Here is a 25475-nt window from a genome sequence, read left to right on the forward strand (position 1 = left end):
GTACTTTTTCTCCTAATAATGCCACCTTGAGCCCCTTGGGCCGTTGAGCCTCTTCTTTTGCTCAGCCAGCTCCAAACTCTTTGAAGTGTACCTTTTCTCCTAATAATGTCACCTTGGGCCCTTGAGCCATTCTCTACTGCTGGGTCTGCTCCTATTTCCTTGAAGTGTACTATCTCTTCTAATAAACTGCTTCTGCACTTTACCTCAGTATCTTGTTCAATTCTTTGCTCGAGACACCAAGAACCTGGACAGCACGCCGAGGAGGGCCCACTCTCCGGTAACAGGAGGACCCAGGATGACTTCCACCAGTCTCCTTGGCCAGCCCAGGGCAGTGTCCGCCTTTGGAAGAGGACTTGGATACCTTTTCAGGAGGTACATATACCAATGGGCCCAAGATACCATTGCTGGGGCCCACGGCCCAGCCCATCCTGATCCCTGCCACCAAAGGAGTATTTCTAAGCAATTTTGGTAGGTGCCTCTATGACAGGGACCCATGTGGGACAGCAGACATCCCTGGGGCACATGCCCAGGACTACTCTGGCTGGCTCTGCTGCCTCCCTATTCCGAATGAGAATTTTACATTTTCAGGAGATACACCCAACAACTGGACCCCATGTGGGATGGTGACTAGACGGGGTGCCCTCCTTGGGTCTCTCTGGTCCATCTCTTTAGCGAAAGACTTAGAAAGTTTTTCAAGAGGCACATCTGGCACACAGATCCCATCTATGACCTCATCCAGGCCCAGGATGCACTCTCCAGGGGGTCATAGCCGGCTTAGGCTACCTGTCCCCTACCCCACATTTTCTAGAGGTGCAGACGACCCTGCGGGTGCAGCAGAACACTGGTCTCCACTTGGCTTGCAGGTGGGATCCGCCCCGAACCTGGCACCGCACTGTGCCCTCCTTGGCTCAGCACATTCCGTCTTCAGGCTGAGCTCCGCCCCTCCCTGATTAAACCCCGCCCCTTGACCACAGCTCAAACACACCCTTCTGCGGCCTCAAATTGCCTTCAAAGGACCTGTACACAGAAGTCACGTCATTTTGACCCTAAACCTAAGGTTTCATCCCAACGTCTCCTTCTGAAACTGACCCTAGAGCACACCAGAACGAGGGCGTGCCAGACTCTCTGCCTCTCTCCTCATAGGCCAGCAGCTCCAATCCACCTGTCTAAGGCCCGGCTTTCTGACCTATCACTGAATCTACTTCCTCCCCCAGGACCTCCCAGATTCCTCAATTCAGGGCCGGGTCTGGGAGGCCTCAGAGTGTGTCTGGTTCCCTGGCCTGCCCTTGGTGGCTTCTCAAGAGAGCCAGGCCACCACATGAATGGACAAAGGAGTGTAGCAGGAGTGGAAGTCGCAGTGGTGGATGAGGTGTGGTGTGAACAGTGCAGTCTGGTATGAGCATTAAAGCAGCTCAGTGACCTCTCTGCGAGGCCTCAGGTCAGGGGTCAGCTACAGTTGGTAGACCTTTCTGGGTCATCAATTCTATCACCCTCAAAAAAAAAAAAAAAAATACCCACATTAAGTCACACCTTGACCAGAGGCTTGGTAGTGGATTTTAATGGCTTTTGTTAGCGGCAGCAGCAAGAGAAGGGGGAGAGTTTGCCTCATCCCTGCAGGAGGGGGTTCAGGCTGGAAACCGGGCAGCCTGCCCCCAGCAGGTCTAGTCATCCTCTTTCCATTGGACAGAGGCCAGGAAGGTGCGGATTTCCATGGGCTGCAAAGTGACGCTGGCGGGGTCCAGCCGGGATGGAGAAGGCTTGGGTGTGGGGCCTAGGACAGTGCAGAGGAGTGAGGGGTGCAGACTTCCTCTGCCTCCCTGCCACCCCCATGCTCTCTCCCCTGGGCCTGAACAGAGTCCTGTCCCAGGGCCTCACTCCCAGACCCTTCAACTGCTTGCCAGGGTCTAGATATCACCCCCATATCCCCAAATCCCTCCCCTGTGCCTGGCCACCACCCTCACACACTCAAGCCCCACCTCAAGGACCATCAAGCCAACCCCAGGGATGATGGACAACCCCACCCTGGAACTAGACATTGACAGAGACACAAATTTTGTTCTTGGGACTGCACTCCAACCTCAAAAACCCAAGACCCACCGCTCGTTTGCTGGATCCACTTAAAACCCTTAAACACCTAAAGTGGATCTGAACACCGCCCCAGGCCCTCGAGCTGGACCTGGATCCTCCAACACGGCCCCCAGCTCCTGGCCCCCCAGGCAGGCCCCAACCTGTGCTCGGTGTCCACTGTAGCCTGGAGGCACTAGCCCGGAGTTGGTTGGCAGCCAGTGTAGTCTCCTTAAGGTCAGTGATGGTGAAAGTGGAGAACAGGTCCTGCAAGCAATGGATGGGCCAGGCTGAGTGGGGACAAAGCAGACCTTCCACTCTCCCCTCTCTCTTGTCTCCGTCCCACCTCTGCCCTCCTCACCCTCAAGTCCAAGGTCACCGGCGAGCTCAAGTTGCCGACCATATCCTCCCCTACAGCAAACTGGTGCTCAAAGCGCAGCAGCAGCATTTTCTGACCCCAGCGGGCCAGTGTGAGCAGGTGCACATTGGGCGGCAGTTCCCTGCGCAGCCCCGAGAACTGCGAAATAAGGGCGGGGATGGGGCGGGGCTAAGCCAGAGGGGCGAGGCCGAGCAGCGTGAGGGGCGGGGTTTATCTGTGGTCATGGGGGTGGGGGTGGGGGTTAACCTAGGAGCCAGGGGACTAAGCCAGGAAGGGGAGGACTGAGCCAATGATGGGGTAGGGCGGTGGCAGGTTGGAGGCGGCTCCGAGCCCGGAAAGGGCCAAACTGATCTGGCCTGAGACCCGGCTGAGGGCGGGGATGAAGCGCGGAGAGGCGGGGCTGGCCAAGGAGAGGCGTGGGACCCAACCTGGGGCAGTGGAGAGGGCGGGGCCGAGGTGAGGAAGGGAGGAGGGGCGGGAGCTGAGGCTGAGGACCCAGTCCGGACCCGAGGGAACTGGACCGGGACTCGGGGCTAGCTAGCTTATGGCCTCCCCAGGACGAGTTGGGGAGGGGCGAAGTGGGTCCGGCTAAGCCTAGGGAGACCCGACCCCACCCCAGGCTTCATCCGGGTCCTCTCTTCCTGCGAGGCCCTCCGCCTCTCACCTGCGTACTTGGGGCGACCCCCAGGTGGTAGGGGGCGCCACCACCTGGGGCCAGCACCACCTGCGGGGACAAGAGCTCCTTCTCCGACTGCAACCGGTGCCCGACAGCCGCAGTACTGGCCTTGTCCAACAGCACGAGATGGCGTCCTCGCACCCACGACCCCGACCCCTTCTCTAGCAGCGCCTCCCCAACTCCGCGTCCGTCGTCTCTCAGCAGCCTTCGGTGCACCTGCGGGGACAGAGGCCAGGAGAGGGTGAGGGCCCTCTGGCCAATTTCGGGGCCAGAAATTGAGTAAGGGCTTGTGGGAATTTCAAGAGAAGTTGAAGAGTGGGTGGAACAGATGAGGATGAAGGTCTGGTAGGGGGGACCCCAGCAGAAGTGCCGATCCGACTTAGCAGGAGACTAGGGCAGGGAGGTAAGGACCTAAGGGGGCATGGATAGGGCAAGTCAGGACCCGGAGGGGGCGTCTGGATGGGGATTGGATAAAAGTGTGGAGTAACTTCACATAGAAACGGAGGTCTCAGCTTACTGGGACCCCAAACGGAGGAGTGCACCTAGCAAAGAACTGGCATAGAAACCAGCTTCAAAGTCCAGCCGGAAGCCAGGGCGGGAACTGGTGGGAGAACCCTAGCTTAGATGGGGTATGGGCCACTCACCATGAGCTCTATGGAGCCATCTTTCAGGCTGCTGCCCCCCTGGGAGCGATCGGTCAGCACGGTCAGCTGCATGTTCCCATCCTGGGGGGCGATAGATGAGAGTGAGAGGGCTCGCTGCCAGCCAGCCCCGACCCCCAGGCAGGCCCCATAGAGGAGGACACTGCCGGAGACAGTTGGGAGTTGGGGAAAGCTAGGAATGAGAGGTAACCTCCACTCTGTAGAGGAGTGTCAGGAAGATGAGGGGAGCGCGATAGGGGAGGGGGTACCGTGATGTAAATACGGCTGTTGACTGGATAGTAGTTTCCTGCCACTGGCTCAGTCTGGTTCAGCTCCCAGGTGGGGCGATAATCCCGCCTGGGGAGGTGGAGGTAGGGTCAGACCTGGGGTCCAGCTCCCCTTTCCCAGCTCACCCACTCTCACTCCTCCTTCATCCTCTCCCTCCCACTCATAGGGTCAGCAGATGCCCCCACTACCCATGGACCCCCCTCAGCATCAGAGACCACCCTTCCACGCCCCCAACCACCCCCACCTCCTCTCCAGGATCTCTCGGCCATTGCTGTCTGTAAAGAACAGTCCTTTTGTCTCCAGCGCAGTGTCAAAGCGGCTGATGACTTCCTTCCCCCAGCCGTCACTATACCAATGGAATGGTAAGGCTGTGAGGCTCACCTACCTCCACTCTGCCCCTGCCCCCAGCCCCCAGTCCCAGCCTGTACCACTCACCCCACAGGTATTGGTCCCACCGTCCACTCCAGCTCCAGGTGCCGCTGTCCCGGGTACAGGCGAACCACCTGGGAACACCAGGCTGAGAAGTTCTGGTGCACCTCCTGCACCAAGGCCGTCTGTAGGCACATGGGGGTGGAGCATAGGTGTGAGTCCCCACCCGAGCAAAGGTGAACCCTACAAATGTCCACCCCTGCCATGAACCTCTCAAAGGCCTCCATCAGGGTCAACCCCACTAATAGCATGAGAACACCACCCACCTTCCCCACCTGCCTAGGTGTGATGCCCATACTTTCCACCTCAGTCGTTGCCACATAATTCTTGAGTGTGGCAGACATGCTTGCTGCCCACCACTACCCCACCTCTCCTCTTTAGAATAGGATTCTAGCTGGGCACGTGGCAACCTGGAATAAAGATTATATTGTCTAGTCTTCTCTGAGGGTAGTGTGACTATGTCTTCCCAGTGGAAAGTGATCAGAGTGGTGTGAATAATGTTCTTGCCCCTTTTCCTCTCCCATTAGTTCAAATGCAAATGTGATGACTGGAACTTGAGCACCTATCTTGGGTCATGATGTAGAAGCTGAATGTTGAGGAAAGCAGAGCAATGAGATAGAAGGGGCCGGGATGACTGTGCATCCACCCCACCTACCCTGGATGACCCAGCCAGACTTTCTGTTTGATAAAAAGAAACTTCTGTCTTGTTTTAAGCACAGTTCATTTGAATAACTCTATTACACTGGGCAAAACTGTATCCTAACCCATGTATGCAGACGTTCACCACAAAGGGAGTCCTATCAAAGGTGTTTCTTGCCATTACCTTCCCCATTCCCACCCTAAAAGAAAATGTCAACAAGAGGACCCGGGAAACCCCACAAACCTGAGCCCCTCTTCCCAGCCAGATGCATGCTCAGATATCCACCCTAAGTGAGAATTACCCAAGCCCTATCCAAGCATGAACTCTGGATATAATCCCATCCTAGCACAGATCTTTGGTGAACTCAAGTAGCCCCACCTGGCTCTCTGCATTCATGGGACAAGTGGGAACACCCCACCCCCAGTTTCAAAAGCTAAGTATAATCCTGACACCCAGAGCAGATGTGAATGCCTTTGTGTGCCACAGTATGACTGATGAATATCAGCTCTGTGGAAGAATCCTCAAGCCCTCCCCTCAGGTCTTAGCCCTCTGATCTGACAGGGACGGAAACCTTCCCCCCACCCCACACACCACCCTCCCAGGCTCCACAGACACCCCCAATGCCCACTTATCAATGCCAGCCCCTGACCTTCACCACGCGGGTTTGAGCCCAGTGGTTCATGAGCAGTGGTTCCTGTTGGTTGGGTCTGAAGATGTAGGCACCTGAGACCTGGGTGCTTAGGTTGTTGCCTGTACTGGCATTGTACCTGGGGCCAGGACAGGTGAGCATCAGGTAAGGGACCTCAGCTCCGCTTACGTCCCCTCCCTGGCCTGGTGGTCCTCCCTCACCAGTAGAAAGCTTGGCGAACTGGCAGCAGAAGGTCCTGGTCCAGGTTCTTCAACTCCACCAAGAGCCCTGTGTCAGGGTCAAACCTAGCCCGGAGGTGCTGGGCAGAAAAAGGTGGACAGACGTTAATGACCATCCCTTCAGCCAAGGACAGCTTTATCCTTCCAGGGGTTCAGGAGAGAACCCTGGAGTCACCCTTCCCTCTCTCTCTCTCTCTCACTCCTCACATCTGACCCTAGTTGCAAATCCTAACAGCTCCCCCCTCTAACTTATCCTCAATCTGACCTCTTCTCACCACCTCCAAGGCCTTCCAGGACTAATGCAGTTGACCCCTTCCTGGTTTCTTGGCTGCCTAGTGTCAACCCTCAATAGCCGCCAGAGGGCGCCTGTGACACCTTAAATCTGATCTTAGCTGGTGGGGGTGGGAGGTTGCTTGTGCAACTGACAGAGGAACCCCAGTGCCAGGGTCCATGAGACTTTTAGAGAACCCTGAAAATTCATAAATTTTAATTTCCTTTAGAGCATTTGTGTCCGCTGCTCCGTGCCTGCCTGGATCCCTCTTCCCCCAAATGTCTTCCAAATGGCCACACGGCTCCCTCCCTCAGGTCTCTGATACACCTTCACTTAATTTGCAAACCCCTCCCACCATCAGCTTTGACATATCTGTCAAGTGTCACCCATGATCACACTGGGCCCTCACAACAGCCTCAGGAGAGGACACTGAGACTCAAAGGAAGGCGGTCACTGGACACAATGGAGGACAGGTGACGCGAGACCATGAACCCATGACCTGCTAACCTAGTCTATGCAGCTCACCATGACACCTCAAATTTGTCACTGGGGCACAGAAGAGGGTCTGAGTGGGGTCTCACTTCATTTTGGATGGTCAAGATGCGGGACGAGGGCTTCTGGGATCCGGGCTGGGAGGTGTGAGCCTGTGGACTCCGGCCAGGCACCTGGGTTACTGAATAGATGCTGAAGCCAAGGGCAGGCACTGAGGCTGAGAAAAGCAGCTCCTGTATGTCTGAGCTGGGCATTGTCACCACCTCAGGTAAGGGAGGAGGGAAACTGAGTCAAGAGGCTATGCGTACATATATAGAAGCACACATACAGGGAAGGGTCACACTCCAGGAGGTGAAGGGGGCCCCAGGATGGGAAGAAGAAATTTAGGTGTTGGGTGGGGGGGATGGGGATGACAGAAATTATGAGTTAAAAGATTGCAGAGAAGATTTATAAGGTGGGGGATAAAAACCCCACTGGGAGGGTGGAGAGACTGGGAGGAGGGAGAAGTGAGGGAAGCGATCCTTGAGACAGGAGAGTGAGAGAAAGACATTCTTCGGAGAGGAAGAGGTTCGTGGAAAGAGGCTTTCCAGGATGAGGGGAATATTTATAAATAGGGAAAATATTCATGGGGAGATATTAAAGAGAGGTAGATACTCACAGGTGAGGAATGTTCCCAAGGGGGTGTGGGATATTAAGGGGCAGAGGTGGGGAGAATCAGGGAAAGAAAAAGTACTGGGCAGAATGTATTCATGGAGGGCGGCAGGTATCCATGAAGGCTAGGTACCCAAAAGAGGGAGGTATCCAAGGGGGGAGGTAGTTGTGGGAGGGGGGTGTTCATGGGAGTAATAGTCATCGAATGGGCTCACATCGCTGGGCACAACTGTGCCACTGGGGTCCTTCACAAGGAAAACGTGTTGGCTGACCGGAAGCCGCACCATCCAATCCACTTTCCGCCCCAAGGGGTTATAAATGGTCACCTGGAACTGGGATGGGAGGGTCAGAGTGGACATGGGTCACAGCAGGCCTTCTCGAAAGCCACCCACCAAGCACAACAATGACCCTGGGTGATCCCCATGTGGTGCACAGGTGTCCGTCCAGCCCCAGCTTACTGCTCCCCACATGATCTGGTTCAGAGCCATCCTCCAAAATTATTCGGCAACGGGTCCCGCCTCCTCTTCGCCCCGCCCCGCGGTTTCACCTGCTCTCGACCCACCCACGGGACCTGCCTCCCGGCCCCGCCCCTCACCCCACCCCCGGCCCTGGACGCCGCTCACGCTCTGCGCGGTCTGGCTGAGCGGACAGACGCTGATGTTGAGGTTGCGGCAGAACGTGAACTTCTCCTTGGAGCCGCTGAGCCGCGAGAGCGCGTTGCTCAAGAGAACCTGGGGAAGAGCGTAAAGCCGTGGGTCCGCTCTGGACGCCTCGTAGGGCATCCCAGGTCCCGCCCCCATGAGCTCACAGACTCCGCCCTGCTGCCTCGTCTCCGCCCCTCCTGCCACAAGCCCTGCCCCACGAGTCCTTCTAGATTCCACCCCACTGCCTTCGACCACGCCCCTTCCTATTCGCTCCAGGCCTCGCCCCACGCACCTCGCAGGGTCCCCAGCCTGCTGCCAGCTGGCGCGCATAATCATCAGCCACGTGCTGCTGGGAGGTCCCACTGACTGCGTCGTGGTGCTGGAGCACAGCCATTGCCTCGTCTGCAGGCAGGCGATGGGAAGTTGGGTGGGGTCTCTGCAGGACTCTGGGCCCCGACCCCAAGGAGATGCAAAATGTTATGTGCAGGGGTGGGCAGGATTTTCTTAGGGGCTTTCAGAAGGGACTCAAGGAGGTTGCGTGATCCAGTGTCCAGGTTGAGCCCCGCCCCCAGCCCCTCACCGCCGGCCACCTACTGAGGGATGCGCTGTCTCCAGAGCCATAGGGTCCCACGTTGGCTGCAGGACCCACCAGCGCCTCCAGCTGATTGCACACCTGGGGGGCAGGGGTGTTGAGTCACAAGGTCTGTCGGGACCCGTAGGCCACCCCCTTGAGCCCAGCGCCCACCCACCTGCAGGAAGTTATAACTGAGGCGCTCATAGCGTTTGAGGGCCGGCCGGCTGGAAAAGAAGCCAGTCCAGAACTTGTGGGGGCCATCGGCATAGGGGAAGAAGTCATCCTGTTTCACCAACCTGCAGCAACAGAGGCAGGGTCAGGACCCACAGGGCATGCCACCACCACCACCCTCAAGCTGCCCAGGCCCCACAAATACCAGGTGAGGTTGGCCTTGTTCAGCTCCCAGAGATAACAGGCTGGAGTGGAGTAGAGAACATTGACGCGGCTTCCGTTGGACTGCTGCTGGGGGAAGGTGTGTGTGTGTGAGCCCACAGGAGTCTGCACCTTTCCTGGGGGGCCCACAGGTGTGCAACACATACGCACACACATACATTCATGCATTCAATGTGTTCAGATTCTCTTAATACACACTTTGAGTGCAAACCAATAACCAAGTGTGAAAATGTATTTTGGCCAAAGCTAAATATTACCTGCCTGGAAAGAATTTCAGAGATGCAAGAATAAACCTGAAATTTTAGTAAACTTTTTAAATAATTTCAATTTTATTACTAAAAACTTTCATGAAAAAAAGTATGACATAGAGGACAGAAATAATAATTTCTCAGTACTATCAGGTTATTGCCAAATGACACAATTATTATAATGAATGGAGGCTCGCTTTCCACTGAGGGAGGTACAGGAACAAGGTGACCCCTTCTATAAGGAAAAATGTTCGTTCTGCTTGTATCGTGTCCCCAGTGCCTGGTACACAGTAGGTGCTCATTAAACACTTTAGTGAATGAAGAGAAATGTGTGGGACCACATGCCTTACTTCTGCACTCAGCCACATACACAGACCCACACACACTCTGTATTCACTCAGCAGTCACTCGATTCTTCAGTGTGCTCCAGATCACAGACAATCTAGAACCAGAAGCCCACCCACTCTCATGGAATTCACAGCCAAGTGCAGGAGAGATACTGAATAGATAGTCAGTTGGCCTGGATATGGCATGACAGGTATTTGTGAAGACTCATGTGAGCACAGAGGAAAGAGCAAGAGCTCTGCCTGGGGTTTAGTGAAGGCTTCCTGGAGGAGGAGACATTGCAGCTGGTATCTTAAAGGAGAAGTAGAATGTTTTCAGCCCCAAATAATAATAAACAAAACCACCATAATATTTATTATTCATCTGGCACTGTTGTAACTGATCTGTGTAAATGAACTCATTAAACTCTCATCAAGAGCCCTATCGAGCCCTATCATCTGGGAACCATTATGCCCATTTTCTAAATAAGAAAACTAAGGCACTGAGTGCTTAACATTTCTCAAGGTCACAGAGCCAGTAAGTGGCAGAGCCAGGATTTGAATTGAGAGACTCCCATTTCCGGTAGAATGGAGTGAGCAAAGAAGCTGTCAGTGGCTGGAGAAACATCAAGAGAGTATGACATCCTGGCAGCCCAGGAACATGGTATTTGCAGGAGAAAGTAATCAAGGTGTTCAAGGCTCCTCAGGGGGATGGGGAGGACTGAAAAATGTCCTCTGGAAGGCCCTTGGTGAGAGCTGTTTTGGTGAAACAGCAGTGCAGGGAGAGAATGGAAGGTGAGGATGTGGAGATTGTGCTGGTAGGCAATTCTGAGGAAGGAAATGATGGGAAGGGGCATCTTAGATGGGAGAGGGGAGACAAGGTTCTGTGCTGATGGGAGAATGCCTGCCCACACAGCCAAAGGCCACTTACAGGAGCCACACCAACACATCTGTAGTAGGCAGAAAAATGTCCATGTACTAACACCCAGAACCTGTGACATGACAAACAGGAACTGAAGTTGCAGATGAAATTAAAGTTGTTAATCAGATGACCGTAAAATAGAGATTATTCTGGATTATCTGGGCAAGTCCAACATTCTCACAAGGGTTTTTAAAAGTGGAAGAGGGAAGTGAAAGTGAGTGAAACAGATGGGACAACAAAAGTAGAGTCAGCTTTGAAGATGAAGGAAGAGGGCCACAAGCCAAGGAATGTGCGTCGCCTCTCAAAGACGGACAAGGCGAGGAAACTTTCCACTGGAGTTTCCAGAAGGAATGCAGCTCTGCTGACATTTTCATTTTAGCCCAGTGAGATCCATGTTGGACTTCTGACCTACAGAACTGTAAGATAATATATTTCTGTTCTTTTAGCCACTAAGTTTGTGGTGATTTGTTATAGGAGCAAGAGAATTACTAAAATAGCACCCATAGCTCCTCGTCTGACCCAAGGCCCAGGGATACAAGCACACACATGCACACAGGGTGGGCACTCACCTGGGCATTGACCAGCCGGATGAGCTTGTCAAGATTCTTGAACCATATGTTGGCATTTTCATATTGGAAGTCTGAGCCCATGGTCATCACAGTGTGGTTGGTGCGGTAGTACCGGCCCTGCAGGCAGAATGGAGTGTCCTCAGACCAGGTGTCCTGGCCACCCCTGTGTACAGCTGTGTCTTGGTATGTACGTGGTCAAGAATGTGGGTGCACAGTGGCGAGAGGGGAGGGGAGTGTGTGGGAGTGTGTCACGTGGGAACACAGGGACACAAATAACAGCCACAAGTTATTAATTCTCTTGAGCCCGCCACACAGACGAGGGTACTAAGGCACTGTGCCATTCTGTCTCATGACTATGGTGAGTGTGTGTGGTGGGGGAGTCCATATGTTTCTCATCGGGAATGTGCCAATCCAGAAGGAGGGTATGGTGAGGGTGAATGGAATATTACCTTCCTCTGAGGATATGAGGTGTTAGGGAATGCAGGGGCTGTGGGAAGGGTCCTGTGCATTATGTATACCAGTCTCCCAGGTTCTGGACACTGGGGTTACCTGGGCTGTGGCTAACTGCAGGAAGTAATCGACCAGTTCCTTGGCGTTGTACTCGGGGCTGCGGGGGTCCTCCACCACAGGTTTGTCAGCACACAGCCCGTCCCAACACAGATTATCCGGCGGGTTGTACATGTTGGGGAGCACACCTGTGGGCCACACCAAGCTCAGGGGGTGGCCTAACGCCCTGGACCTGCCCTGGGGTCAAAGCCTGCCATACCCCACCCAAGTCGGACTTCACAATTTGTGGAGGCAAATACTGAGCCCTTGGTCATAAATTATTAAGAATATCAAAATGATGACAGCAGAGTGTAAAACCAAGCCTGGAGCCTTTCTGGGCATGGTTTTACACTCTGCACAGGTCACATGTCCTTGGAGGCGGCCCTGCCCACACCCATACCCACCCCCCACCCCCTTACTGGTGAAGAGGTCTGCAGCAGGGGGCTTCAGGCTGGCGCTGGCCCGCCATACCTGCTCCATCTCTAGCTTCTCCTTCCTCACCCACTTATCTTGATAATCCAGTCGCCCAAAGAACAAGCCGTCAAAGCCCATCTGGGAGCGGTGAGCAAGGAGGAGGGCGATAAGGAGGGGGATAGGAGGGGAGGATGAATAAGTGCCAAGCCCTCTCATCACCACCCGCCAGCCCCCTCAGTGTGGGAGGGGTGGGCCAGAGCACATAGAAAAAGCAGGTCTGAAACCACGGAGGACTCCAGCGCATTTTGAAGCTTGAGGAAGGGTCAGAACTAACGGCGAGAGAGCCGGGAGGGGGTGAGTCCAACGCTTGAACCCACGTCCACCTTCCCAAGCTCAGAAAGTGGGACTGACTCAAGGAGATCTTCCCCCTTCGGCAGGCTGAGAATGGAAGGGGTCAAGGTACAGGACAGGAAGCCGGTTGCAAAGCAGAGCAGGCCTCCACCTGCCACCCGGCTTGGGGAGGAGCCAGGATCCTAGCAAACGGGGCGAGGTCAAGGGAAGGGGAGAAGATCCAACTGGAGCGGGGTTAGTCTGGGCTGGGGCAGAGCAAGACCAAGGTCAGAAAGGAGTGGGATTCACAGTTCACTCCAACAGTCAGAGGGACAGGGGACACAGGGCCTAGTCTGTGTGAGCTTGCAGGGAAGAGCGGGGCTTGAGTGGCCGAGGGAGGAGTCAGAGCGAGTGAAGGGGCGGGTCCAAGACAGGTCTGTAAAGCACCTGAGCAAACAGCGAGGCCTGCTCCCGAGAATGGCCGAAGGGGTCGATGTGCCAGGCCACACGGGGGCGCCCGTCGTTGCCAAACGTGTCCTCCAGGAAACGCAGGCCGAGTGTCATCTGGTCTATGATGGCTCCGTAGTGGGTGGCCGCCTCGTCGTTCATCACCCAGCCACCGTTGGCAAACTCCAAGCGCCCTGTGCCGGGATGGGCAAAGTCTGAGCAGGTTGTCATGGCCAGGAGTGGAGCCGGGCTTGGCAATTCAGGTGGTGAGAAAACCTGCCTGCATGCCCAGCCCTGAAAAGAAAAGAGGGGTCTCTCCCAGGCCAGTGTAGCCAGATATGGGACACAGGGCCCCCCTTGCATAGCAGGCTTGCCAGAGGATCCACTGGAGGTGGGGCCTTGCAGGATGCATAGGAGTTCTCCAAATAAAGGGAAATTTCAGGAAGTCACATGCACATACACACTGCACATGGCGTGATAAAATCTCAGAAGCCAGGGTGGAAAAAACAGAAGCTAAACTGAACTTCCTCTTTTCACTTCCTTGGGGCAGCTCACCCTGGCGCACCAGATTCCGCACAACTTCCTGTGTTGCATTTGTCTGTTGGTGCCACCAACGGGAGAAGAAGGCTATCTCCACATAAATGAAGCGGCGAGTGGGCTCTGCTAGCAGGGAGGAGATGACGGAGTCTAGGATGTACTGCACGCCTGCATGCTGGATGCCATTGTGGACTGTAAGCACAGGGGTAAGGCAATCAGGGACCAGCGAGCCAGGAGGACATTCAATGACACAGGAACCCACGCTGGACATTGTCCCCACCCTAATATCCAGGACCCAGAAAGGATCTGAAGGACTTGGAGGGACCATGGGAATCCCAGGGGTCAGTCCCCACCCTCTACTCACTGCCATAATAGTACTGGTCCACCGTCTTGAGCCAACCCACGTCATCATGTGTGTGGGCCACCAGATGCACGTTGAGCATGTCCGGCTGTACCGTGGGGCATGTCTGCACAGGGACCCCAAATACACACTCGCACACCCTGTCACTTACCCCAAGGTTAAGAGGCAGGCTGGGGTGGGACTGGTGGCAGGGCACAAGTTTTGATCTAGACGTAACTCAGAGAGGTGGGGACAGGCCCTCCCAGGGAGGACACACACAAACCGTGTTTCCCCAAAAATAAGACCTAACCAGTAAATAAGCCCTAGCATGATTTTTCAGGATGGCATCCCCTGAACATAAGCCCTAATGCGTCTTTTGGAGCACAACTTAATATAAGACCCAGTCTTATTTTCAGGGAAACACGGTAATTGTGCTCACACATACAGCTCCCTAATGGCACAACTCAGGGCAGCTCTCATTCACACCCTGAGGAAATCATATTAGTAGTAGTTGATGTTTAGTAAGCATTTGTAAATACCAAGCAGCCAGCCACCTTGTGAGGCGGAGACAGTATCATCTCCAGTTTTCAGATGAGAGCACTGAGATCAGAGAGGTGTAGTGACTGCCCCAAGTTCAAGCAGCCACAAGTTAAAGAGCCATGCTGGAACTCCAGGCAGGCTAACTTGAGAGTCCCAGCTCTCAACCAGCCTCCACCCGACCCTCATCCCACCCCACCCCCCCACACACACCCAATCACACAGTTAAGTACATGCAAAGTCCAAGCAAGGCGACCCACAGAAGCAGGGAGGCAGGTACAGGCAGCTCCGTTCTCAGACGCGAACAGCCAGACCTCTCACTGACACAAAGCTCACACTCAGACCACGCTGTCATATTAGCAACCACTCACTAGGCACCCACAGAACTGACCCTATTTGGCGTTTCCCTCCTGCTAGTGTACATTTCCGCTCGCGGGCCGCGCTCACCTTGTATCCTGCGGCCCGAGCGCCGGGAGCCAACAGCAACAAAAAAAGAAAGGAGAGAGACTGGAGCGGCGGCCGCAGCGCGCCGAAGCTCGTCCAGGACCCTACCGCGCCCCGGCCGCCGCCAGCACGGACCCCCGAAGGCCGCGCGTTGGTGCCCATCGTTCCGCAGCAGTCGCCACCACCACTGCCTCCAGCGGGTTCCCGGCCAAGGCGGGGTAAAAGTCCCGCCCCCAGAATCTGGCCTCGCCAATGAGGGCTTGGAGGGGCGGGGCTAGGACGCAGCTTGGCTTGTAAAGGGACTAAGGCCTTAGTTCTGGGTACCCCTGAGGGCACTGGCTGTGTCTCACCCTGTGGGTGATTGTTTGGCCCCGGGGGGACTTTAGCGTCTCGGCGCCTCCGTGTGGACCTAGAGTGCCTCTTTGTCCCCGTGGGCGTAGAGGTCTCAGATTTTCCTACCTGTACCTGTTTGCCTAGAAAGTATTAGAATATGTGCTTGGGATCCTAGGCTGTCTGATTGCCTTCAGGGCTAGTTAGGGTCCTGTTGGGACCTCGCTTGGCTAGGAGCAAGGGTTGATGAGAGGTCCTGTTCTGTCCAATGGGGATGTTGGGTAAAGGAACTGCCCTTGGAGTGCTGGGGATGGGAAGCATCCATCCAGCCTGGTTGGGAGGATTACTGGTGTTAGTACATACAGACCCAGGGAAAAGCTCTGAGACTGAAAATCTACCTCCATAAGCAGAGGGCAAGAAAAGACCTAAGAAACAGCTTGGCCACTCCAGTCTGGTAATTAATGGAGCTTATTAAGGGCAATTTACATATGAGGCGTGTCTTGGGCAGCTGCAAAATGAAATGGATCCCTGCACCACTTGGCAGGTGCCAAAGAATTATATAGGGTAAAGGGGGGTGGGACAGTACTAGTACATGAATGCTATCAGGTATGGAAAATTATTTCACATGCTTGACCAGGTCAGGACAACCTGTTCCAGGAACCAGCACACAGCAGGAGGTAGGGGAGGAGTGCCGATGCATATCAGAATGAACACCAAATACGATCAGTCTCTAAGGGAAATTTTCAGTAAGCAATTTCCCCCTTCTAGCTCAGGTCCAGCTCTCAGGTCCAGCAGTAGTCACGTCAGGGAACAGTCTCTCCTCCACAGTGGGATAGGACTCAGTCTTTCAGCCTTTCCCAGTCCATGCCAATCCATCTATTCACTGACACTGGCCCGTTTCTTTGATAAGAAAATCAAAGCCCAGATTCCTCAGGTCAGTAGGACGATCTGCTGAGTTGCCAGAGGTGAGGCGGTCACTCTCCTGTCTCCAGCAGCTGACTTAAGGCACGAGGCTTGTGAAAAAGCAAGTGAACAACCAGAAGGCTCCACCCCAGGCCTGAGTAAGTGGAGGAATTGGAGCCCTTCCCCTCACTGGGAATGTACCCACAATGCACAGGAGAGGTCTCAGAACAGCTACAACACAAAACTTTATTATTAACTGGTTTTAACAAGAAAACAAGTGGGTACCCCTAGAAATATGGAGAGCATCTCCCCAGCAGCAGGCAGGGTGGGGAAGGAAAGCAGAAGGGGTAGGCCTAAGGTATTCCCCTCTCTGCCTCAGTAGAAATGGGATCCCAGAGAAACGGCCAGGTTCCTTCCATCCAGCTGCAGACCCTACGACCACCTCAGCCAGGGAAGCCCAGGACAGCATCTGAGGACAGGAGGCTGAGCAGCCATAGACCAGGCCTGGGTGGGAGGTGGACAGAGGGCTCCAAGATGTGACCCCTCTACAATGACATCACCAGGGGGGCGTCATGGGCTGAGGGTTCTGCAGATATGACATCACCACAGCAGAGATGGACAACCTAAGACGGGAGAGAGAGGTGTCAGTCAGGATGGGTAGGCTTGAATCTCCTCTCCCCTTACTCAGGAGTTCCCCCCTTCTCTAAGCCCAGCCTCACATGAAGCTACTCATCATTTGCTTCGTGTCCTCAGAGCTCCGGGAATTGGCGAAGCTGATGAAGGAGCAGTAGACAGCGACCCAAGCGCACCACTTCAGCTGGGAAAAGGTAGGTGGATGGGTGGGTTAGGTCAGAGGAAGACAAGGGGAATTCCCAGGCACCAGTTCCAACCCACTGGTTTCAATGGGAGCAGCTTGGACCTTGCCTCCCCAGGAGGCAAGTCCCACCCAACCCCTCATAGCCTACTCCAGGTACAGTTTCTGGTCCTACTCTCTGGCTTACGCCTCTGACCACACCAAGTCCCCTCAGAGCTAAGAAGTCTAGCCTTTGACATATCCCATCATGCTAAAGACTCCACCCCTTCTCCACCAGCCCCCTCCAAGTTGCTTTACAGTCTGGCCTCACACTCAGACCGACGTCCCAAGTAGCAACTCTGACCCGGATCCCTGGCTTCCCCCACGACTGTTTTTCTCAGTCCAACATCACCCCAACCCCGCCCCCTCAGCGCCCGCCCAGCTTCATTCCGAACCCGCTCCCGGCTCATAGGCGGAGCTACGCGGACTGAAACAGCCCCGCCCACCTTGAGCATAAGGCCGCACATGCTGAAGATCATGCCCAGCAGGTTCATGTAGTCCGGTGTCGGGTCGTCCAAGGCCGGGTTACATTCGCTCGGTGGGGGCTTGTACCTGCGGCAGGGTCAGGGGCACTGATGTCCGTCCCCTGGGATGGACAAGCGCTTCCCTGGGCCCGGACCCACAACCCGAGCCCCGTTCCCATGACACTGAGGTCCTCACCTCAGCACTTTGTTCGGCCTCCGTGGATCCGACATATTGTTCGTGGACATGGCGACTCAGGTCACGCCTCTTCCGCTGCGGAAACAGCAGCTTCCGGCGTGGAAACGGAGGGTGGTTTTTACAGTAACACCCGCAGCCCTCGTGGGCCAGGAATCCCCCAGTCGAGAAAGAGAATTAGAAGCAGCCAAAAAATACTTACTGGAAGCAGGAAGTGGGGAAAGAAACCTGGAAGCAGCTTTTAGTGTTCCTTATCTGTGTTCCCAAAATGCCGAAATTTTGAGCCCGGAAGTGGGGAACAGGAAGTAGACCACGGAGGACAATAATAAGGTTACACCCAAATGTGTACGGCTGGAAAACCTTGGTGCAGACCGATATAGGGCGGCGAGGAAGGGATCCAAGAGCAATGGCTTTTCCTGAGCCAAAGCCGCGAGGCCCGGAGCTGCCGCAAAAAAGGTTGAAGACGCTGGACTGCAGGCAGGGAGCGGTGCGAGCCGTGCGATTTAATGGTGAGCGCCCTCATCTTCATTCCGGGTTTTCCTCCCGCCTCCTGAGGTCGGCGGCCCGGTAACCCCCCGCGTGGTCTTCCTCAGTGGATGGCAATTACTGCTTGACTTGCGGCAGCGACAAGACCCTGAAGCTGTGGAACCCGCTGCGAGGGACGCTGCTGCGGACGTACAGCGGCCACGGCTACGAGGTGCTAGACGCCGCCGGGTGAGTCGGGGGCCAGGCCGTGATCAGGGCACTGAGGCGGGCATCGGAGGTCAACCCTGACCTTCCCTCCTCTGCCCTCTAGTTCCTTTGACAACAGCAATCTCTGCTCTGGTGGCGGGGATAAGGCAGTGGTGCTGTGGGACGTGGCATCGGGCCAGGTCGTACGTAAATTCCGGGGCCACGCAGGGGTAAGTACAAGCAAGAAGAGGCCTCATTAGAGCGCGGATGGCGGAGGGGACACGCATTAGCGTGTAGGTGGTGACAGGGACCACACACACCACCGTTACATTGCATGGCCCGGCATTCACCAACCCCTGTCCTTGCAGTTCCCCCAAAACCTTACACCTTCGCTATCCCTAGTCTTTGTCCTTGCTTTAACCTGCGCTGGGAACCTTGCCTTTATCCCAATCCTTCGAAGTCCAGCCTCCTCTGAGTGGCAGTTGCTGTTTTTCAGAAGGTGAACACGGTGCAGTTTAATGAAGAGGCCACTATCATCCTGTCTGGTGAGTCAGGGGCCTAGGCAGGGGAACCCAGGGTGCTGCCCTTTCCTCCACACCTGACCTCACCTTCATGCTGGCCTCACAGGCTCTATCGATTCCACTATCCGCTGCTGGGACTGCCGATCTCGGAGACCTGAGCCAGTGCAGAAGCTCGACGAAGCCAGAGATGGCGTATCCAGTGTGAAGGTGTCAGACCACGAGGTCCTGGCAGGGTGAGTGGAGCCAGGACCTGGCCCCTCCCCAGGTGCCACTGGGGATCATAGTTGCCTCTGTGCCTCACCTTACTGTGGCTCCTAAGGCCCTGCACAGTCTGATCCCTGCTGATCTCTCAGCTTTTATTCATTCCTAGTCTCATTTCAGGTAAATATGCCAAGCATGCTCCCATCCCAGGACCTTTGCAATTGCTCTTCCTCTGCCTGGACTGCCATCCTACTACTTCCAACTGTATTTGAGCAGTTTCCGCGGGCCACTTTTTTAGTGAAAGCATATAGCAGCGAACAAGACAGGGAAATAAATAAGGAAAAATCCCTGCCCACATTGGGTTGATAATCTAGGTGCAGGAAACAAACAATTAAAAAAAAAAAAAAACTTCTATGCAGGGCTGCCCAAGTGTTGTCAACCCAAGGGAGTGCCATTCCCACTGTGGTGGGAGTTTGGACTGCCCAGCCTGTTGACTGGCTATGTTCCCACATATCTGCCCTTGGACTCCATCCATAAGGGGTTGGGTCCTTCTCATCTTTTGAGTCCCAGTTCAGATGTCACCTTAGGGAGGCCTTCCTAGGTTACCCTGAGTCAATGAGGCTACATGATGGCAGAAATTGCTACTGACTTGGTCCCAGCTTTCCAAGCCCACAGAGAAGATGCTCAGTACATATCAGAAACAGATGGAGTGGACTCTGATTGGCCCCTAGGTCTGAGTCTCAAAGCCAGTGCCTCAGAATTCCACTCATGGATTCACTTCAATGCATGTTTTCCATGGCTGCGTAATTTCCATGGCTGGCCCTGAGGGAATATGACAGTGAGGGGTATGTAGGAAGGACAGGGCCAGCCTTGCCCAGGGCCCTGGCCGGGTGAAAGGGTACAGGAACACTGAGGGTACCTGGAGCCATGGTCTCACTGGCCTGTCAAGGCTTAAGCTAGATCCACCCTTTCTTGCAGCTCCGTGGACGGCCGGGTTAGGCGCTATGACCTGAGGATGGGACAACTGTTCTCAGACTACGTGGGCAGTGAGTGGTCGGACTGTGTGGGAGGCAGGGGAGGCGGGGACAGCAAAGGGCCCCAGCCTCACTGGCCTGCCCACTTCTCCCTTCCCTTCAGGCCCCATCACCTGTACCTGTTTCAGCCGGGATGGGCAGTGCACCCTGGTGTCCAGCCTGGACTCCACCTTGCGGCTTCTAGACAAGGACACGGGGGAGCTCCTGGGGGAGTGAGTCCTTGGGGTCATGGGGCCCCTCCGCCCACCTCTGCCCCTGGTAAGGCCCAAGCCCCACTGATCCTACCTACCCCCAGGTACACGGGCCATAAGAACCAGAAGTACAAGCTGGACTGCTGCCTGAGCGAGCGTGACACACACGTGGTCAGCTGCTCTGAGGATGGGAAGGTGTTCTTCTGGGACCTGGTGGAGGTAAGCCTCCCCACCCCCACGCCATACCAGGGCCCCTACCCTGTCCCCACTTTGTCCTTAACTCATTCACTCCCAGACCTGCAAAAGAGAGTGCCACTAGAACCAGGAGCTCAAAGGAGTGAGTGAGAAGACAGGAAGGGCATTCCCAGCAAAGGGAACAGTATGTGCTAAGGCTTGGAGGTATGGCATGCATTTCAGGAAATAGAGGCAGTTCGGGATGGTAGTAGCAGCAGCAGGATCCAGGTCAGGCAGGGCCACCGATGCCAGGCTGACACTGAGACCCTAGGGGAGAAGGAGCAGACAGCAGCAGCTGAGCCCAGGGGAAGCGAGGCTGTAGTTCAGAAAACCTAATACCTCTGAGTATCCCTGTGGTTTCCAATCCCAACCACCGAGTGCCCTGTCCTGGTGGAGGCATCCGCAGGGAACAGACTGGCTGGGCTTAGAAGGGTCAGGGGTGGGGAGCCTTAGGAAAGGAGACATGGGTACTGGGGCTTGGCCAGGGGAAATAAGCCCCCTAAGGGGCTGGCATGAACTGGGGCATCCTGGGGACTCAAGGGGCCAGCTCTCACTCGGGGAACTAAGAAAGTGCCAGTATTCTACCTACTCGAGGGTTCAGTAGACCAGAAGTCACCTGAGAGGACATTTCAGGGTGGAGAAAGGAACCGTGGCCTGCTTGAGAAACCATTTATGTGGCACTGCATCTGCAGGGTGATGAAGTTTGAGGTGCAAACACTGAGGCTGCCAAGTGAGAGCCTCAATGGCGGCCATGGGGGAGGGAAGCTGAAAGCCAGACATAAGGGGCTCAGAACAAGGTGGTGGTGATGAAAGTGGAGACTAATGGGTGGCCTCTGGACATGGGCTAAAGGCAGAACCAAAAGGATTTACTGATAAAGGGATGTGAGGTATGAGAGAGAAAGACTCCCAAGAGTTTGGCCTGAGCACCTGAAAGGATGGAGCCACCTAGGGGCACAGTTTTGGATTTGCAGCGTCTGGAAAGCCATGAGAGGCAGGTAGCTGAAGGTCAGGGGATAGGGGCTCACTAACTGCTCCCCACCCCTTTGCTCCACAGGGTGCCCTGGCACTGGCCCTGCCTGTGGGTCCCGGTGTGGTACAGTCACTGGCCTACCACCCCACGGAGCCCTGCCTGCTGACCGCCATGGGGGGCAGCGTCCAGTGCTGGCGGGAAGAGGCCTACGAGGCAGAGAGTGACACAGGCTGAAGCCAGGGGACCCACCACCACCACGGACACAGACACAGGCGCAGGACCGCTGAGAACATTTATTGTAGACATGCTGCTGCCCAAGGAGTTGGAGAGGGGTTGGGTCTGCAAACTAATAGAGGCAGGGAGACTTCCCTGGGGCTGCAGCTGTTTAGTCCTTATTCTTCTTGGGCATGAAAGCATCTACCTTCTGGGCAAAGGTTTCAGCCACGAGCAGGGGGAAGACCAGGGAGGCGTCAGCATAGACCTGAGGACAGGACCCAGGAGTTCAGAGGGAGCTGCTCCCAACTCTAACTGCAAGAGACCTTGGAACCCAACCACCTCTCCACCCACCTTGGTCTCCACCCTGGTCCGGGCCCCATTTGTTCCCCCCATAGCAGCCACAAGGCGCCTGTGAGCACCTGAGTCACAGCTTGGGCAACGCCGTGCCCAAGCCTGCGGGCTGTCCCTCACCTTGACAGGCTGTGCGTGCACCCGAATTTTGCCCCAAGACACAGCTTCATCCGGCCGGGCACCAGAGTCGGAGCCGTCAAACTCCTGGGCTGTGTTGATGTAAACAGCATAGTCGGCTCCATTCCGCTGTAGGGAGGGGAAGGGCAGGCGGTCAGCCAGGATGGACAAACACAGACACACACATATGGCACTGCAGCTAGAGAGACTGAGCCATTTGTCCTGGATGAAGGAGGGCCCTTTGGTGGCCCCTCCCAGCAAGGGAGGAGCCCCAACATGAATGCCTAGGTAGAGTGAGGGGTTAGAAGGTTGCTGGGCAGATGGGCAGTGTTGCCCCAGACCCACCTCCTAGGTAGCAACAATATTCCCACATCTGCTGAGGGAGCTACTCCCAGCTCTACCTTCAAAAGACCTCTGCACCCCCTTGGTCTCCACCCTGGTCTTGGCCCCATTTGTCCTGTCCCCCCCCCCCCCCAGTCACCACAGGGCGCCCGTGAGCACCTGAGTGGCAGCTCTCAAGGCCCTGCAACTCCTGCCTGTCACCTTCCCACTTCACCTCCCACTCTCCCCTTCACAGTCTTTTTAGCTGTACCTTGATTTACTTCAGGCATCTCAGCCTTTGCACTGGCTGTTCCCTCTGCTGGGAACTCTTCCCTGAGGCAACCACGTGGCTCACGGGAGGCACCTACCAAAAACCTGCTCACGGGTCACATTTCCCAGAAAGCTTTCCCTTTTTTGAACAGTACCCCCTTTTTCTTGCCATCTTGTCATCCCTCATTTTTCTCTATGGCAATAACCACCACCTGATTTGATGTCAGTCCAAGGAGGGCAGGAATCCTGTCCTGTCTAGCCCATAGCTGTGTCCCTAGCACGTGGCATAAGCCTAGGACACAGCCATCTCTGCACAGCAGGCCCAAGTGCCACCCCCACACTAGGGCCCAGGTGCTCGTCCCTGCTTACCATGAGGTTGGCATTGGCGATGTGGTGCTTGACCACTCCCCCGCCGAGGATGATCATGCCCGAGTGCTTGGCAAAGATGGCCTGGGTGTTGATGAGCCTCAGGTCTAGGGAAGAGCGCTGTGGTCAGGCCCTGGGCCCAGCCAGCCCTCCTCCCCTGCTCCTCTGGCCCCAGCGCCTCACCCTCCACAATGTCCAGGACCAGGCCTGGGTTCTTGTAGGAATGGAAGAAGATCATGTCGCCCAGCGAGCCATCTGTGAGCGCTGGGCTCAACACGGGGATGTGGTTCTGGCGGAGGGCAGGACAGTGGTGGGAGTCAGCACCCAGTGCAGGCATTCCCTCCCTCTGCCTGGTTCTAGGCGAGGTGCTTAACTGCTCTGGGCCTCAGTTTCCTTGAATCTAAAATGATGGTAACAGTATCTCCAACACAGAGGCGTGTGTGAGAAAACACACATAAAATATGTAGGACCAAGCCTGACACAAAGAATGGGAGCTCTTGTTACTTTTCTGATTGCTGGGCCTCATAGCCTCTGAGGAGCAGGGGACCCTATACCAGGAGGGTTGCTAAGCACTGCCCCAACTATTCCCAGGATATCAGGACTATACTCAGCAGCTGTGTGACCTCAAACTGCCTAACCTCTCTGGGTCTGAACTTCCTGGTCTGAGAGTGCAGGTGATGAGAACAGCATTGACTCCTCAGGTGGCTGTGAAGATGAAACAAGTTAACAGAGGCCAAGGCCTGGCGTCTTTGCCCCCACCCAGCCCCTCACCTTCTGGGCCCAGTAATACACCGAATCTGGGTTGTTGATCTCCTTGCCTAGCCGGGCGATCATCTTGGAAGGTGTCCACTTCACACCCTAGGAGGAGATACCAGCTTCAGCCAGCGGTGCTTCCCCTGACTCACCATGCTGGCCCCCCAGGTTGCTCCAGCCCCACCTCTGTGTTCTGCTCCAACACCATCTGGTCCAGAATGGGCATCAGCCAGTCCTCAAACTTGCAATAATTGTCATTGGGCACGAGCAGGTTCCCGATCCTGGGGTCAGGAGGCAGATGGGCATCAGGCCCCAGGACCCTCAGCTCAGCTCCCCTGCCCAGCACCACTCAGGGTTTCCCACCTGTTGATCCCGTTCTCACGTAGCTCCTTCCCCCTGAGGCTAAACTCGCCCAGGTATGTGGGTGCCAGGCACTTGATGAGATCTTCCTCCACGCCCCCAGCTGTAGTCACCAAAACATCCACCTGCAGTCACAAAGCAGTTACATTGGCCCAGAAACGGGGGCCCTGCCTTCATTCCAGGCAGGACTCCTACCTCCCAACTTTCATCTAGTAACCTTGCAGGAAGCTCTGCTGCGAAACAAAACTCAATCCTGTCCCACTGCTTAAAATTGACTCATACTTCCCAATCTCACTAAAATGACCAAAAATCGTGTTGTCCATTTAGACCCAGAGAGGCCTAGACAACAGCCCCAGTGGCTCCCCACCATGTTGTGCTGAACGAGGTAACGGATGGTCTCACGGATCCCTGAACTGATGAGGTTGGATGTGTAGCCGAGGAAAATGGTACAGGAAGTGAGTGGGCGGCGGCTCTGGGTCAGGTCTGCGTGCTGGTCTTCATCCTGCGGCAGAGGCTCCAACTTCTTCTCTATCTACATGTAAGGGTGGGGTCGAGTTAACCTCAGGACCCAAACTCCAGCCCAAGGACCCTGGTGGTTTTCAGAATCAGACTCTACCCCCAGTCCCTGCCCACTCAGGGAAACGGGACCTCTTCTACCTGGAACCAGGAAACAGGCGACCCCTCTGCAGGTTCCATCCCTTTCACAGCCCAGCGCTCAGGGCACACGGTCACGCTTTGCCCCCATCCGGAGTCAGAAAGCATCTTAGCAGGACCCAGCCCCCTTCCCCGCTGGGAAAAGCAAATCCAAGGCCCCGCCCTGACTTAGGCTCCTTTTCCAATTCGTCCCTCAAACTCACCGTCTTGTGTCAGGCTCCGCCCATTCCAGGGCATTCACACGTAGCTAGTCCCAACCCAGAATCAGTGCCCATCACCTCAGGATACTAGGATGTCGCTGCTGGGTGGCAACGTCCCCTTCCCAGCACAGAAACAGCCGCCCCGACTAGGCCCCACCTCTCTCCAACTATTGGGCCACCCCATCGAAGGACACGCCTCCTTCCCCAGGGGAGCCCCGCCCTCCCATCTACCGTACTGCGTTGGTGCTCGGAGAAGCCAAACCCCCCTCTACCCAGGAAGTCCCGCCCCCGGCCTCACCATGGCGTTGACTTGCTGCACCGCGCGCCCGAAGTTGGTGGCCTGGAAACCAGTGGTGCCGAAGGCCTCCAGCAGCGCGCGGTAGTCCACGCCACGGTTAAAGTCGTAGCCCCGGACCTGGGCGCTCTCGAACGGCAGCGCCGAGCTGGGCTTCAGCACAGCAGCCCGCGCCGCCGCGGGCGCCTCCTCCTCCGGGGAATTCTCCATGCACCTGCGGCCGCGCTCTCAGATCAGTGCAGCCCCAGGCCAGGCCTCCAATGGCTTCCAAACGCGCTAAGCACTGGCACACGCTTCTCTACGAGAGCGTAGGAAAAACTGGAGACACGTCCGGAAGTTG

The 25475-nt window shown here is 55.7% G+C and overlaps 4 protein-coding genes across 8 annotated transcripts; 1 reads left to right on the forward strand and 3 right to left on the reverse strand.

Annotated features, from left to right (window-relative positions):
- Positions 1-1542: 1542 nt before the first annotated feature.
- MAN2B1 (mannosidase alpha class 2B member 1) lies at positions 1543-14890 on the reverse strand. 2 transcript variants are annotated; one of them, XM_019746175.2, is made up of 24 exons: positions 14670-14890; positions 13710-13812; positions 13364-13537; positions 12809-13002; positions 12037-12169; positions 11621-11766; positions 11072-11188; positions 8993-9078; positions 8792-8912; positions 8637-8715; positions 8335-8444; positions 8022-8129; positions 7614-7730; positions 6837-7010; positions 5967-6064; positions 5767-5884; positions 4484-4602; positions 4293-4394; positions 4030-4117; positions 3764-3844; positions 3108-3335; positions 2426-2581; positions 2229-2331; positions 1543-1771 (listed from the first exon to the last, which is right to left on the reverse strand). In XM_019746175.2, exons 1-24 carry the CDS (start codon positions 14826-14828, stop codon positions 1662-1664), a joined length of 3024 nt encoding a protein of 1007 aa, XP_019601734.2. In that variant the 5' UTR covers positions 14829-14890; the 3' UTR covers positions 1543-1661. The 2 variants fall into 2 exon arrangements, with proteins under 2 accessions (XP_019601734.2, XP_019601735.2); XM_019746176.2 differs by having other exon boundaries at positions 8993-9075; positions 14670-14889.
- Positions 14891-16126: 1236 nt separating this feature from the next.
- On the reverse strand, positions 16127-17558 carry WDR83OS (WD repeat domain 83 opposite strand). Its single transcript, XM_019746190.2, has 4 exons — positions 17413-17558; positions 17199-17304; positions 16619-16716; positions 16127-16522 (listed from the first exon to the last, which is right to left on the reverse strand). Exons 1-4 carry the CDS (start codon positions 17460-17462, stop codon positions 16456-16458), a joined length of 321 nt encoding a protein of 106 aa, XP_019601749.1. The 5' UTR covers positions 17463-17558; the 3' UTR covers positions 16127-16455.
- On the forward strand, positions 17522-21612 carry WDR83 (WD repeat domain 83). Its single transcript, XM_019746189.2, has 9 exons — positions 17522-17918; positions 18003-18123; positions 18206-18311; positions 18578-18626; positions 18709-18835; positions 19782-19849; positions 19941-20049; positions 20133-20247; positions 21317-21612. Exons 1-9 carry the CDS (start codon positions 17816-17818, stop codon positions 21464-21466), a joined length of 948 nt encoding a protein of 315 aa, XP_019601748.1. The 5' UTR covers positions 17522-17815; the 3' UTR covers positions 21467-21612.
- DHPS (deoxyhypusine synthase) lies at positions 21508-25345 on the reverse strand. 4 transcript variants are annotated; one of them, XM_019746185.2, is made up of 9 exons: positions 25139-25345; positions 24354-24518; positions 23990-24111; positions 23811-23907; positions 23645-23731; positions 23057-23162; positions 22877-22980; positions 21920-22045; positions 21508-21713 (listed from the first exon to the last, which is right to left on the reverse strand). In XM_019746185.2, the coding sequence occupies exons 1-9, from the start codon at positions 25343-25345 to the stop codon at positions 21618-21620; spliced, it is 1110 nt and encodes a 369-aa protein (XP_019601744.1). In that variant the 3' UTR covers positions 21508-21617. The 4 variants fall into 4 exon arrangements, 3 of the variants coding, with proteins under 3 accessions (XP_019601744.1, XP_074194145.1, XP_019601745.1); XM_074338044.1 differs by lacking the exon at positions 25139-25345 and adding an exon at positions 24844-24981; XM_019746186.2 differs by lacking the exon at positions 21508-21713 and adding an exon at positions 22509-22601 and having other exon boundaries at positions 21918-22045.
- Positions 25346-25475: the final 130 nt, after the last annotated feature.

This window comes from Rhinolophus sinicus, linkage group LG07 (genome assembly GCF_036562045.2).
Source record: "Rhinolophus sinicus isolate RSC01 linkage group LG07, ASM3656204v1, whole genome shotgun sequence".
Lineage (NCBI taxonomy): Eukaryota > Metazoa > Chordata > Mammalia > Chiroptera > Rhinolophidae > Rhinolophus > Rhinolophus sinicus.